General features: G+C 37.7%; 2 protein-coding genes across 5 annotated transcripts in view; one reads left to right on the top strand and one right to left on the bottom strand.

Moving 5' to 3' along the window:
- LOC133647080 (otoferlin-like) overlaps nt 1-14,586 on the top strand; it is an 85,309-nt gene that overhangs the window by 4,490 nt on the left and 66,233 nt on the right. The window contains exons 3-9 of one of the 2 annotated variants that reach the window (XM_062043161.1): nt 4,414-4,468; nt 4,533-4,664; nt 7,036-7,098; nt 8,548-8,632; nt 8,698-8,857; nt 8,921-9,107; nt 10,741-10,927. In XM_062043161.1, coding sequence (XP_061899145.1) covers nt 4,414-4,468; nt 4,533-4,664; nt 7,036-7,098; nt 8,548-8,632; nt 8,698-8,857; nt 8,921-9,107; nt 10,741-10,927 — 869 coding nt within the window. Of the gene's footprint in view, nt 1-4,413; nt 4,469-4,532; nt 4,665-7,035; nt 7,099-8,547; nt 8,633-8,697; nt 8,858-8,920; nt 9,108-10,740; nt 10,928-14,586 lie in introns of those variants that run through there. The other variant, XM_062043159.1, reaches the window with a different exon arrangement.
- LOC133647081 (MAP7 domain-containing protein 2-like) overlaps nt 1-14,586 on the bottom strand; it is a 62,729-nt gene that overhangs the window by 47,015 nt on the left and 1,128 nt on the right. For all 3 annotated transcript variants that reach the window (XM_062043162.1, XM_062043164.1, XM_062043163.1), the window contains exon 2: nt 8,867-9,117. The gene's annotated coding sequence lies outside the window, so the exon portion shown is untranslated. The remainder of the gene's footprint in view (nt 1-8,866; nt 9,118-14,586) is intronic.

Below are 14,586 nucleotides of genomic sequence, written 5' to 3'. Positions count from 1 at the left end.
CTGCTTCCTCAGCATGACAAGCAGCGAAGTCAAAGTTGGACATTTTGAAGAAATACACGCTATCATTACACAGCATTGACTCAATGTAAGATGCAAAAAGTAAAAACTGCCGACGAGCGGCCAAAATAGAGAACTGCGTGGGGAAGGAGTTCAAAACCTAAATTTCTACCAACAAGACACAGGCTGGGTAGTGGTCACGTGACATGATAGAGGACCGCTTCAAAAAAATTGCGCCAACACTGCCACTCAAACAAAACGCTTATAGCGCTCAAAATGGCGGTTAAAATAACACAAAAACACTTGATATCTTAAGGGTACATAAAAAGTAAACAATAAACGGCGAGAATTACAAAAATAAACCGTTCGTTTTTGTTAGAAAACGACACACAGCCCGACACCAACTTGGACACAACTCACCTCAGCATCGCAAGCAGCGAAGTGAGGAGGAAGGGGAGGAGCTACAGAAGCTAGAGCAGGACTGGGCAATTATTTTGACTCGGGGGGCCAAATTTAGAGAAAAAAATGTGTCTGGGGGGGCGATATATCTGGTTTTAGGAACACTAATACAAAACCGGATCGGTTCGCAGCCGAGTGTGAAGCTACTGGGATGAGAATCAGCACCTCCGAGTCCGAGTCCGTGGTTCTCGCCCGGGAAATGGTGCAGTGCCATCTCCGGGTTGGGGAGGAGATCTTGCCCCAAGTGGAGGAGTTCAAGTACCTCGGGAGTCTTGTTCACGAGTGAGGGAAGAGTTGATGGTGAGATCGACAGGCGGATCGGTGCGGCGTCTTCAGTAATGCGGACGCTGTATCGATCCGTTGTGGTGAAGAAGGAGCTGAGCCGGAAGGCAAAGCTCTCAATTTACCGGTCCATCTACGTTCCCATCCTCACCTATGGTCATGAGCTTTGGGTTATGACCGAAAGGACCGCATGGTGGTGGTAGTATTATGCTCTGGGCCCGTTTTACTGCCAATGGAACTGGTGCTTTACAGCAGTGTTTTTCAGCCACTGTGCCGCGGCACACTGGTGTACCGTGAGATACAGTCCGGTGTGCCGTGGGAGATGATGTAATTTCACCTAATTGGGTTAAAAATATTTTTTGCAAACTAGTAATTATAGTCCGTAAATGTGCCGTTGTTGAGTGTCTGTGCTGTCTAGAGCAGTGTTTTTCAACCACTGGGCCGCGGCACATTAGTGTGCCGTGAGATATTGTCTGGTGTGCCGTGGCAAATTATGCAACTTCACCTAATTGGTCCAAAAAATATTTTTTGCAAATCAATAATTATGATCTGCGAACAATTTGCCGTTGCGTAGTGTCTGTGCTGTGTAGAACTCGGCAGGGTAACCACGTAATACTCCATGTCAGCAGGTGGCACTAGGTAGTTAATTGCTTTGTAAAAGTCGGAATGTGTCGGGTGAGACGTGGACGGTTTAGTTGTGATCCCAATATGCAGACCACAGCGGGAGGCAGCGTGCAGGTAACAAAGGTATGTAATGCTTAAACCGGAAATGAACGAAAGGGAAAGAAAAAGGCAATGGCTATGCAAGACAAAAGTAAAACTGAACTGGCCACAAAGTAAACAGAAACGAAATGCTGGACGACAGCAAAAACCTACGGCGTCCACAAAGTACATCCGAACATGACATGACAATCAACAATGTCCACACAAAGAAGGATAGCAACAACTTCAATAGTCTTGCTTGCTAAAACTAAGCAGGTGCGGGGAATAGCGCTCAAAGGAAGACATGAAAATGCTACAGGAAAACACCAACAAAACTGGAAGGGCCACCAAAATAACAGCGCAGGACAAGAACTGAAGCACTACATACAGGAAAACACCAACAAACTCAGAATAAGGCACGACGACCTGGTGGAGTTTCATTTTTTAACGTTTTCTGCTGGTGGTGTGCCTCCGTATTTTTTAATGAAAAAAAAGTGCTTTGCCTCAAAAAAAAAAGTTGAAAAACACTGGCTCAGCAGAGTAACCGTGTAATACTCTACCATACTAGTAGGTGGCAGCAGGTAGCTAATTGCTTTGTAGATGTCGGGAACGACGACAATGGTTTGCGGGTAAAAAAAGGTGTCTGATGCTTAAACCAAAAATAAACAAAAGGCGAGTGCCGCTACGAAAAGGCATTGAAGCTTAGGGACGGATTTGCAAAACTAAAACTGAACTGGCTGCAAAGTAAACAAAAACAGAATGCTGGACGACAGCAAAAATTACGGCGTCCACAAAGTACATCCGAACATGACATGACAGTCAACAATGTCCACACAAAGAAGGATAGCAGCAACTTAAATAGTCTCGCTTGCTAAAACACAGCAGGTGCGGGGAATAGCGCTCAAAGGAAGACATGAAAATGCTACAGGAAAACACCAACAAAACTGGAAGGGCCACCAATATAACAGCGCAGGACAAGAACTGAAGCACTACATACAGGAAAACACCAACAATACAGAATAAGGCACGACGACCTGGTGGAGTTTCATTTTTTAACGTTTTCTGCTGGTGGTGTGCCTCTGTATTTTTTAATGAAAAAAAAGTGCTTTGCCTCAAAAAAAAAAGTTGAAAAACCCTGGCTCAGCAGAGTAACCGTGTAATACTCTACCATACTAGTAGGTGGCAGCAGGTAGCTAATTGCTTTGTAGATGTCGGGAACGACGACAATGGTTTGCGGGTAAAAAAAGGTGTCTGATGCTTAAACCGAAAATAAACAAAAGGCGAGTGGCGCTACGAAAAGGCATTGAAGCTTAGGGACGGATTTGCAAAACTAAAACTGAACTGGCTGCAAAGTAAACAAAAACAGAATGCTGGACGACAGCAAAAACTTACGGCGTCCACAAAGTACATCCGAACATGACATGACAATCAACAATGTCCACACAAAGAAGGATAGCAGCAACTTAAATAGTCTTGCTTGCTAAAACACAGCAGGTGCGGGGAATAGCGCTCAAAGGAAGACATGAAAATGCTACAGGAAAACACCAACAAAACTGGAAGGGCCACCAAAATAACAGCGCAGGACAAGAACTGAAGCACTACACACAGGAAAACACCAACAAACTCAGAATAAGGCACGACGACCTGGTGGAGTTTCATTTTTTAACGTTTTCTGCTGGTGGTGTGCCTCCGTATTTTTTAATGAAAAAAAAGTGCTTTGCCTCAAAAAAAAAGTTGAAAAACACTGGCTCAGCAGAGTAACCGTGTAATACTCTTCCATACTAGTAGGTGGCAGCAGGTAGCTAATTGCTTTGTAGATGTCGGGAACGACGACAATGGTTTGCGGGTAAAAAGGTGTCTGATGCTTAAACCAAAAATAAACAAAAGGCGAGTGCCGCTACGAAAAGGCATTGAAGCTTAGGGACGGATTTGCAAAACTAAAACTGAACTGGCTGCAAAGTAAACAAAAACAGAATGCTGGACGACAGCAAAGACTTACAGCGTGTGGAGCAGACGGCGTCCACAAAGTACAACAAAATAGGAGCGCAAGACAAGAACTCAAACACTACACACAGGAAAACACCAAAAAAGTCCAAATAAGTCAGGGCGTGATGTGACAGGTGGTGACAGTACACCTACTTTGAGACAAGAGCTATAGTGATGCATGCTTGGTTTGAATTCATATCAAACAATTGCGAGAACGACTTTTCATTGTCAATGTCGGCTGCTGAGTTTCATTTTTTTAATGTCTTCTGCTGGTGCCTCAGAATTTTTTCAATGCAAAAAATGTGCCTCGGCTCAGAAAAGGTTGAAAAAGACTGCTTTACAGAGACTAAATGGGACAGTGAAAAAGGAGGATTAGCTCCAAATTCTTCAGGACAAGCTAAAATCATCAGCCCGGAGGTTGGGTCTTGGGCGCAGTTGGGTGTTCCAACAGGACAATGACCCCCAAACACACCTCAAAAGTGGTAAAGGAATGGCTAAATCAGGCTAGAATGAAGGTTTTAGAATGGCCTTCCCAAAAGTCCTGACTTAAAGGTGTGGACAATGCTGAAGAAACAAGTCCATGTCAGAAAAGCAACACATTTAGCTGAACTGCAGCAATTTTGTGGTCCAAAATTCAAGCAGAAGCTTGTGGATGGCTACCAAAAGCGCCTTATTGCAGGTAAACTTGCCAAGGGACATGTAAGCAAATATTAACATTGCTGTATGTATACTTTTGATTGGTCACATTTTCAGTAGACCCATAATAAATTCATAAAAGAAGCAAACTTCATGAATGTTTTTTGTGACCAACAAGTATGTGCTCCAATCACTACATCACAAAAAAATAAGAGTTGTAGAAATGATTGTAAACTCAAGACAGCCATGACATGATGTTCTTTACAAGTGTATGTACACTTTTGTCCACGACTGTAAAACGAGGTTCCACTGTGTAGCCCAGTTACTTGACTTAATGTCACCGATACACAGGTCCAAACCTGACATAAAGATGGAGCCCAGTTCTGGACGGCCCGTAGATTACCAAGTAAGAGGAGGGTCGGACTCGCTGGAAAAAGTGGATTGGATCATTGATTGAGCGTGGGTTGCAGGTGAGTGTGACCGTGATCGAGGCCCGGCAGCTGGTGGGTCTCAACATGGACCCCATGGTGTGTGTGGAGATCGGAGAGGATAAAAAGTACACTTCCATGAAGGAATCGACCAACTGTCCTTATTACAATGAGGTGAGTCCCTATACAGTAATACTGTATGTCATATACTGTAGATGTACACGCTAACTCTCTCCCCAAACACATCCGTGACTGTACAGACCTTCCATCATTCAAATCACATCTCAAAACTCACCTCTTCAAAACTGCTTTTAATATATGATTCATATGTTGTGTCTTGTAATGTCCTCTCATGTTTGTCCCATGTTATGTGTAATTTGTCCTGCCTCCACTGCTTTTTAACTGTCCTGTGTGTACTGATTTTATGATTTTATACTATGTAAAGTGCCTTTGAGTTTTTAGAAAAGCGCTATATAAATAAAATGTATTATTATTATTATTAAGGTGCATTTCAAATGAAACGAGATGAATGCTCCAATGCTGAAGTTGAAGTAAAATGCTGACAGAATGAAGTATGAATGTAAGAATAGTTTGAATGTTGGATTGGTTTGAATTTCCAGGAAAAAACGGAATTTGGTTTGGAACTTGGGGAAAGTGTTAGTTTGAATGTCCAGGATGAGTGGAATGTGTTGATGTTGGAATGGTTTGAATTAGGGATGTCCGATAATGGCTTTTTGCCGATATCCGATATGTGCTGATATTGTCCAACTCTTTAATTACCGATATCAACCGATATATACAGTCGTGGAATTAACACATTATTATGCCTAATTTGGACAACCAGGTATGGTGAAGATAAGGTACTTTTTAAAAAAAATGAATCAAATAAAATAAGATATATAAATTAAAAACATTTTCTTGAATAAAAAAGAAAGTAAAACAATATAAAAACAGTTACATAGAAACTAGTAATGAATGAAAATGAGTAAAATTAACTGTTAAAGGTTAGTACTATTAGTGGAGCAGCAGCACGCACAATCATGTGTGCTTACGGACTGTATCCCTTGCAGACTGTATTGATATATATTGATATATAATGTAGGAAGCAGAATATTAATAACAGAAAGAAACAACCCTTTTGTGTGAATGAGTGTGAATGGGGGAGGGAGGTTTTTTGGGTTGGTGCACTAATTGTAAGTGTATCTTGTGTTTTTTATGTGGATTTAATTTAAAAAAAAACAAAAACAAAAAAAAACAAAAAACGATACTGATAATAAAAAAACCGATACAGATAATTTCCGATATTACATTTTAACGCATTTGTCGGCCGATAATATCGGCAGACCGATATTATCGGACATCTCTAGTTTGAATAGGTTGAAAAATGTGGGAATTGTGCAACCTGGAAAAATGTCCAATTCATTGCAATGGGAACTTCCTGGAAATTTGGAAATTTTGGGAAAAGCAAGATTTTTGGGGGAAAATGAATAGCATGAATGTCCTGAATGAGCTGAGTTGGTTGGTGTTGGAGTTGTTTAAATCGGTCAAAAAAAATTAGAAGTACGGTACAAACACAGTGTATATACTATATTCTATTATACTGTACATACAAAGGAATATATATATATATATATAGTACATACAAAGGAAAATATATATATATATATATATATATATATATATATATATATATATATATATATATATATATATATATATATACACACACACACACACTACCGTTCAAAAGTTTGGGGTCACCCAAAAAATTTTGTGGAATAGCCTTCATTTCTAAGAACAAGAATAGACTGTCGAGTTTCAGAGGAAAGTTCTCTTTTTCTGGCCATTTTGATTGACCCCACAAATGTGATGCTCCAGAAACTCAATCTGCCCAAAGGAAGATCAGTTTTGTAGCTTCTGTAACGAGCTAAACTGTTTTCAGATGTGTGAACATGATTGCACAAGGGTTTTCTAATCATCAATTAGCCTTCTGAGCCAATGAGCAAACACATTGTACCATTAGAACACTGGAGTGATAGTTGCTGAAAATGGGCCTCTATACACCTATGTAGATATTGCACCAAAAACCAGACATTTGCAGCTAGAATAGTCATTTACCACATTAGCAATGTATAGAGTGTATTTCTTTAAAGTTAAGACTAGTTTAAAGTTATCTTCATTGAAAAGTACAGTGCTTTTCCTTCAAAAATAAGGACATTTCAATGTGACCCCAAACTTTTGAACGGTAGTATATATATATATATATATATATATATATATATATATATATATATATATATATATATATATATATATATATATATATATATATATATATATATATATATATATAACATGTTTTCATTCCCTATTTTTTAAATTGATTTGTTTATACCTTAACAAAAGAAAATGAAAAAAAAAAGTTTTTAATTAATAAAATATGTTATGCAATACATTACAGAAAAATAGCAAATAAAAACTAAAAATACTAAAGATTTTTTTTTTACCTTTCGCTATTCTAACACGTGATCCTTTTCTTTTCCAGTATTTTGTCTTCGACTTCCACGTCCCTCCAGATGTCATGTTTGACAAAATCCTCAAGTTGTCTGTAAGTTAAAAGTGTTTTATTTATTGTGCTTATTGTTGCTGATATTATATGTAATATATATATATATATATATATATATATATATATATATATATATATATATATATATATATATATATATATATATATATATGACTTTATTTAATTTTAATTTTCAGTATCAAATGGTTCAAGTTGGTCAAAAAATGTTTATAGTTCAAATAATAATGTATTTATTTATTTAAAATGTTAGGCAAATTGATGCACTTTAAATCTTTTTTTCACAAACTACAAGACAATGCAAATAAAGTTATTATTTGTTGTAAGTTGATCCATATTTATTTTTTGTTTTGTTTTCTGTAATGTAATTAGGGATACAATGTTACGCAGAGGTAATTGTATAGACAAATTATATTATTTATTAGGGGTTTTAATATTTGGGCATCAGAATCAATTGTCGATTCCACACGATCCTCACAATGTATTATTTGGTATGGTCAACTAAATTCTACTTTTTCAAAACGCTCTTTCTGAATGCATTGATATGACCTAAAAATGAATTTAAAAAAATTTATTGGAAAAACAAAAAACATTTCTTTTTGTTTAGATTATTAAAACATTTTTTTTTAAATTCTTTTTTTGCTAAACCAGGCCTGGGCAATTATTTTGACTCAGGGGCCAAATTTAGAGAAAAAAGTTGTCTGGGGGCCGGTATATCTATTTTTATAAACACTAATACAAAACCTCACAATAATTTCTGATTGAATGCTAAATATTCAGTAGAATTTTACATTCTATTACTGAATGAGACACCCAGAATGTACATGAAAATAAAGAATGTGGGATTTACAATATTAACTATGAACAATAAAACACTGAATATTAACAACATATGAAGATCAGTCTTCTTTTACGCGGGATTTACAATATTAACTATGAACGATAAAACACTGAATATTAACAACATATGAACATCACTCCTTGACAATATTAACTATGAACGATAAAACACTGAATATTAACAACATATGAACATCGCTCATCTTTTACGTGGGATTTACAATATTAACTATGAACGATAAAACACTGAATATTAACAACATATGAACATCGCTCATCTTTTACGTGGGATTTACAATATTAACTATGAACGATAAAACACTGAATATTAACAACATATGAACATCGTTCCTCTTTTACGTGGGATTTACAATATTAACTATGAACGATAAAACACTGAATATTAACAACATATGAACATCGTTCCTCTTTTACGTGGGATTTACAATATTAACTATGAACGATAAAACACTGAATATTAACAACATATGAACATCGCTCCTCTTTTACGTGGGATTTACAATATTAACTATGAACGATAAAACACTGAATATTAACAACATATGAACATCGCTCCTTGACAATATTAACTATGAGCACTGACTTATATCAACTGTGCCACCTTTGTAGGTGATCCACTCCAAAAACCTCCTGCGAAGCGGGACACTGGTGGGGACTTTCAAAATGGACGTGGGCACCATCTACTCCCAGCCAGGTGAGGCCTTCAAGCAGAGGTAAACCACCGTAGTCCTCACCCCAACTGTTCGTTCCTGTCTTTAGAACATCAGTTCAACCACAAATGGGCTCTGCTGTCCGACCCTGACGACATCACGGCCGGGTGCAAAGGCTACGTCAAGTGCGACGTCGCCGTGGTCGCCAAGGGAGACGCCGTCAAGACGCCGCACAAGGCGAACGAGTCGGACGAAGACGACGTGGAAGGGTAACCTACCGTCACTCCATTCGTAGGACTTGTGGAGTCCCGACTGATGTTGTTGTCCTCCAGCAACCTCTTGATCCCGGAGGGGGTCCCGGCCGAGCGCCAGTGGGCCCGCTACTACCTGAAGGTCTACAGGGCCGAGGGTCTGCCCAGGATGAACACCAGCATCATGGCCAACGTCAAGAAGGCCTTCATAGGCGAGAACAAAGACCTGGTGGACCCTTATGTCCAAGTGCAGTTTGCTGGGCAGAAGGCGAGTGACACTAGAAAATGAACACACACGGACAAAAGTCACATACCTTTGATCCATTTTGTACCAAACCCTAAACCAGTGAAGTTACCACGTTGTGTAAATGGTAAATAAAAACAGAATACAATGATTTGCAAATCCTTGTTATGTTAGTATGCTACAATGCTAATGTTATCATGCTAATAGTTAGCATGTGTCGGGTACCAAGTTATAGGACTCTAAGGTGTTCGGCTGTAAAAAGGTTAGCATGCCAGAATGCTAACAGTTAGCATGTATCAATTACCAATTTGTATGACTCTGAGGTGTTTGGCTGTGAAATTGCCTAAAAATGTTACTATGCTATGTTAGTATGCTACAATGCTAATGTTATTATGCTAATAGTTAGCATGTGTCAGGTACCAAGTTGTGTGACTCTGAGGTGTTGGGCTGTAAGATAGCCTGAAAAAGTGACTATGCTATGTTAGTGTCCTATAATGCTAATGTTATTATGCTAATAGTTAGCATGTGTCAGGTACCAAGTTATGGGACTCTAATGTGTTCGGCTGTAAAAAGGTTAGCATGCCAGAATGCTAACAGTTAGCATGTATCAATTACCAATTTGTATGACTCTGAGGTGTTGGGCTGTAAGATAGCCTAAATAAGTTCCTATGCTATGTTGGTATGCTACAATGCTAATGTTATTATGCTAATAGTTAGCATGTGTCAGGTCCCAAGTTATAGGACTCTAAGGTGTTCGGCTGTCAAATTGGCCTAAAAAGTTAGCGTGCTAGAATGTTAACGTTAGCATGCTAACAGTTAGCATGTATCAAGTACCAAGTTATGTGACTCTGAGGTGTTTGGCTGTGAAATTGCTTAAAAATGTTACTATGCTATGTTAGTATGCTACAATGCTAATGTTATTATGCTAATAGTTAGCATGTGTCAGGTACCAAGTTGTGTGACTCTGAGGTGTTGGGCTGTAAGATAGCCTAAAAAAGTGACTATGCTATGTTAGTGTCCTACAATGCTAATGTTATTATGCTAATAGTTAGCATGTGTCAGGTACCAGGTTATAGGACTCTAGAGTGTTCGGCTGTAAAAAGGTCAGCATGCCAGAATGCTAACGTTAGCATGCTAACAGTTAGCATGTATCAAGTACCAAGGTATATGACTTTGAGGTGTTTGGCTGCAAAATGTTTATAGTTATGGTTAGCATGCTAATGTTAGTAATATTGTCTGAGCCTGAGCCAATCAGTGGCCACGATACTGAACAGCACAGTCTGAATATTTTGGTCTGGTATTGTGGCCAATACTACTTTAGTATTGGTATTTTTAATTAATGTAGCCATTTTTTATGCTTGAAAATGCTTCATTTGGGGGGAAATTATGTAGAATTAGCATATATTGTATCGGTTTTCACCACATGGGCTCAGGAACACTTCAGTAAACCACTGTCAGTAACTACAGTTGGTCGCTACATCTGTAAGTGCAAGTTAAAACTCTACTATGCAAAGCGAAAGACATTTATCAACAACACCCAGAAACTTGTATTATTTGGACCTTGACACGAGTTACATATACACATGCGGTATTTTAGAGGAAACATTGTCATAAACAAATAGTTCCATTAATAGCAGGATGCCATGTGTGCCGACAGGGAAAGACGTCGGTTCAAAAGAGTTGCTACGAGCCCATCTGGAACGAACAGATCGTCTTCACCGAGATGTTCCCGCCGCTCTGCAAACGCATGAAGATTCAAATCCGAGACTCGGACAAAGTCAACGACGTTGCAATAGGAACGCACTTCCTGGATTTGAAGAAGATTTCCAATGACGGAGACAAAGGTGAGGCCTCAAAAACCTGCTATAAAACAATTCTATTATTAGTTATAGCGCTAAACCGCTGAGTCTGGATTCATAGCGCTGATGAGATGATCGTAAACAACTAGGGATGATGTTTGATAAGGAATTATCGAGTTCGAGCCTATTATCGAATCCTCTTATCGAACCGATCCCTTATCGATTCTCTTATCGAGTCCAGATAGGTTGTTGTATATGGAAAAAAACACACAATATTTGGTTTAACAAAAGCTCACATTTTATTTTATTATAATAAAAAAATAAAATCTAATAAATAAGTAAATATTGACTGTTACCCACCTAAAAAAATAAAATAAAATAAATAAATATTGACTGTTGTTACCCAAAGTATATTAAGTGGGATTTTTCAGAGAAACAAATATATACAGTAACACAAAAACAACCTGTCTCTGTGATCACTATAGGTGTATAAATAATAATATAGTGTTAAATAAAATCAGTACCTTGGGCACAAAACTGAAAATAATACAGCTCTCCAAAAAGTGCACTTCTGCTGCTATTGGAACATAACTGTTTGTTATGATGCTTTGACATGTTTGCACTTTATTTCTTTATTGAAAGAAAATTCTATGAAGAGAAAAGTTGTTTGCAAATGTGGCTACAATGCTAAAAAAATGAAAAGTTAAAGCTAAAAAAAGAAATACACTTTATTGAGTTAACATTATTTCTTTATAGGGGGGAAAATGTTATGAGCTAGAGCAGGGGTCACCAACGCGGTGCCCGCGGGCACCAGGTAGCCCGTAAGGACCAGATGAGTAGCCCGCCGGCCTGTTCTAAAAATAGCTCAAATAGCAGCACTTACCAGTGAGCTGCCTCTATTTTTTAAATTTTATTTATTTACTAGCAAGCTGGTCTCGCTTTGCCCGACATTTTTAATTCTAAGAGAGACAAAACTCAAATAGAATTTGAAAATCCAAGAAAATATTTTAAAGACTTGGTCTTCACTTGTTTAAATAAATTCATTATTTTTTTTACTTTGCTTCTTATAACTTTCAGAAAGACAATTTTAGAGAAAAAATACAACCTTAAAAATGATTTTAGGATTTTTAAACACATATACCTTTTTACCTTTTAAATTCCTTCCTCTTCTTTCCTGACAATTTAAATCAATGTTCAAGTAAATTTATTTTTTTTATTGTAAAGAATAATAAATAAATTTTAATTTAATTCTTCATTTTAGCTTCTGTTTTTTCAACGAAGAATATTTGTGAAATATTTCTTCAAACTTATTATGATTAAAATTCAAAAAAATTATTCTGGCAAATCTAGAAAATCTGTAGAATCAAATTTAAATCTTATTTCAAAGTCTTTTGAATTTCTTTTAAAATTTTTGTTCTGGAAAATCTAGAAGAAATAATGATTTGTCTTTGTTAGAAATATAGCTTGGTCCAATTTTTTATATATTCTAACAAAATGTAAATTGGATTTTAACCTATTTAAAACATGTCATCAAAATTCTAAAATTAATCTTAATCAGGAAAAATTACTAATGATCTTCCATAAATTCTTTTTTAAAGTTTTTCTCTTCTTTTTTTTCGGTTGAATTTTGAATTTTAAAGAGTCGAAATTGAAGATAAACTGTTTCAAAATTTAATTGTAATTTTTTTCGTGTTTTCTCCTCTTTTAAACCGTTCAATTAAGTGTAAATATCATTAATTATTAATAATAACATAGAGTTAAAGGTAAATTGAGCAAATTGGCTATTTCTGGCAATTTATTTAAGTGTGTATCAAACTGGTAGCCCTTCGCATTAATCACTACCCAAGAAGTAGCTCTTGCTTCCAAAAAGGTTGGTGACCCCTGAGCTAGAGAATATAACAACTACACTACCCAGCATGCAACGGGAGTTACGAGCATGCGCGGTAGCCCCGAAAAGTGTTGCATGTTGCCACGCTGTGAAAGTAAACGTCAAGAACTCAGCCAACACGCCTGGTCTGCATTATTTATAATTAGACAGACAACACATATGCAGTGTGATTTTGTTTTGTTTACAAGGAAAGAAAAACAAAAGTTAAAAAAGGGAGATATGTTGTATATATATGTATGTGCTGCGGTTGTTTTAAGAACGTTGCGACAGCTGCCGTAAAGGAGGTGCGTTGCTAGCCTGGTTGCTATGTTTCCGGTTGGTCGTAAAAGTGTTTGTACCCTGCTCAAATCTCTCAGTAAAGTTATTCGATGGATGATAGCTTTTGTTTTGAACTTTATTACACCTTGGAGCGCTTTTTCCCGTCCATTGTTTTCCTGCTTTCGCTATCTGCGCCTAATGACTGAGCTACATGACGTCATTTATTGTGATGTCCCACGGAGCATTTCTGGTCGGGACGGGATTCGAATAAAGAATCAACTATTTTCCTTTACTATAGTGGTCTCGATAAACGGGTACCGGTTCTCAAAAAGGGATTTGAGTCCGAGGACTCGGTTCTTTTCTTATCAAACAACCGGGAAAACCGGTTTCGAGTATCATCCCTATAAACAACAGTACGACAAGACATGAGAAGTTTGGTGTTCTCGTCGGAAAAAATACAAAATAAAGACATGTTTGTCTACTACAGTGTTTTTCAACCTTTTCTGAGCCGAGGCAAATTTTTTGCATTGAAAAAATTCTGAGGCACCAGCAGAAAACATTTTAAAAAATGAAACTCAGCAGCCGACATTGACAATAAAAAGTCGTTCTCGCAATTGTTTTGATATGAATTCAAACCATAACCAAGCATGCATCACTATAGCTCTTGTCTCAAAGTAGGTGTACTGTCACCACCTGTCACATCACGCCCTGACTTATTTGGACTTTTTTGGTGTTTTCCTGTGTGTAGTGTGTGAGTTCTTGTCTTGCGCTCCTATTTTGTTGTACTTTGTGGACGCCGTCTGCTCCACACGCTGTAAGTCTTTGCTGTCGTCCAGCATTCTGTTTTTGTTTACTTTGCAGCCAGTTCAGTTTTAGTTTTGCAAATCCGTCCCTAAGCTTCAATGCCTTTTCGTAGCGGCACTCGCCTTTTGTTTATTTTTGGTTTAAGCATCAGACACCTTTTTTTTACCTGCAAACCATTGTCGTCGTTCCCGACATCTACAAAGCAATTAGCTACCTGCTGCCACCTACTAGTATGGAAGAGTATTACACGGTTACTCTGCTGAGCCAGTGTTTTTCAACTTTTTTTTTTGAGGCAAAGCACTTTTTTTTCATTTAAAAATACGGAGGCACACCACCAGCAGAAAACGTTAAAAAATGAAACTCCACCAGGTCGTCGTGCCTTATTCTGAGTTTGTTGGTGTTTTCCTGTGTGTAGTGCTTCAGTTCTTGTCCTGCGCTGTTATTTTGGTGGTCCTTCCTGTTTTGTTGGTGTTTTCCTGTCTTCCTTTGAGCGCTATTGCCCGCACCTGCTTAGTTTTAGCAAGCAAAACTATTTAAGTTGTTGCTATCCTTCTTTGTGTGGACATTGTTGACTGTCATGTCATGTTCGGATGTACTTTGTGGACGCCGTAAGTTTTTGCTGTCGTCCAGCATTTTGTTTCTGTTTACTTTGTGGCCAGTTCAGTTTTACTTTCGTTTTGCATAGCCATTGCCTTTTTCGTTCCCTTTCGTTCATCTTTGGTTTAAGCATTACATACCTTTTTTACCTGCACAC

The sequence above is a fragment of the Entelurus aequoreus genome, linkage group LG03 (genome assembly GCF_033978785.1).
Source record: "Entelurus aequoreus isolate RoL-2023_Sb linkage group LG03, RoL_Eaeq_v1.1, whole genome shotgun sequence".
In the NCBI taxonomy this organism is placed as follows: domain Eukaryota; kingdom Metazoa; phylum Chordata; class Actinopteri; order Syngnathiformes; family Syngnathidae; genus Entelurus; species Entelurus aequoreus.
Note: the sequence above shows the minus strand (reverse complement) of the source record. Positions and strands in the feature narration are given on the sequence as shown.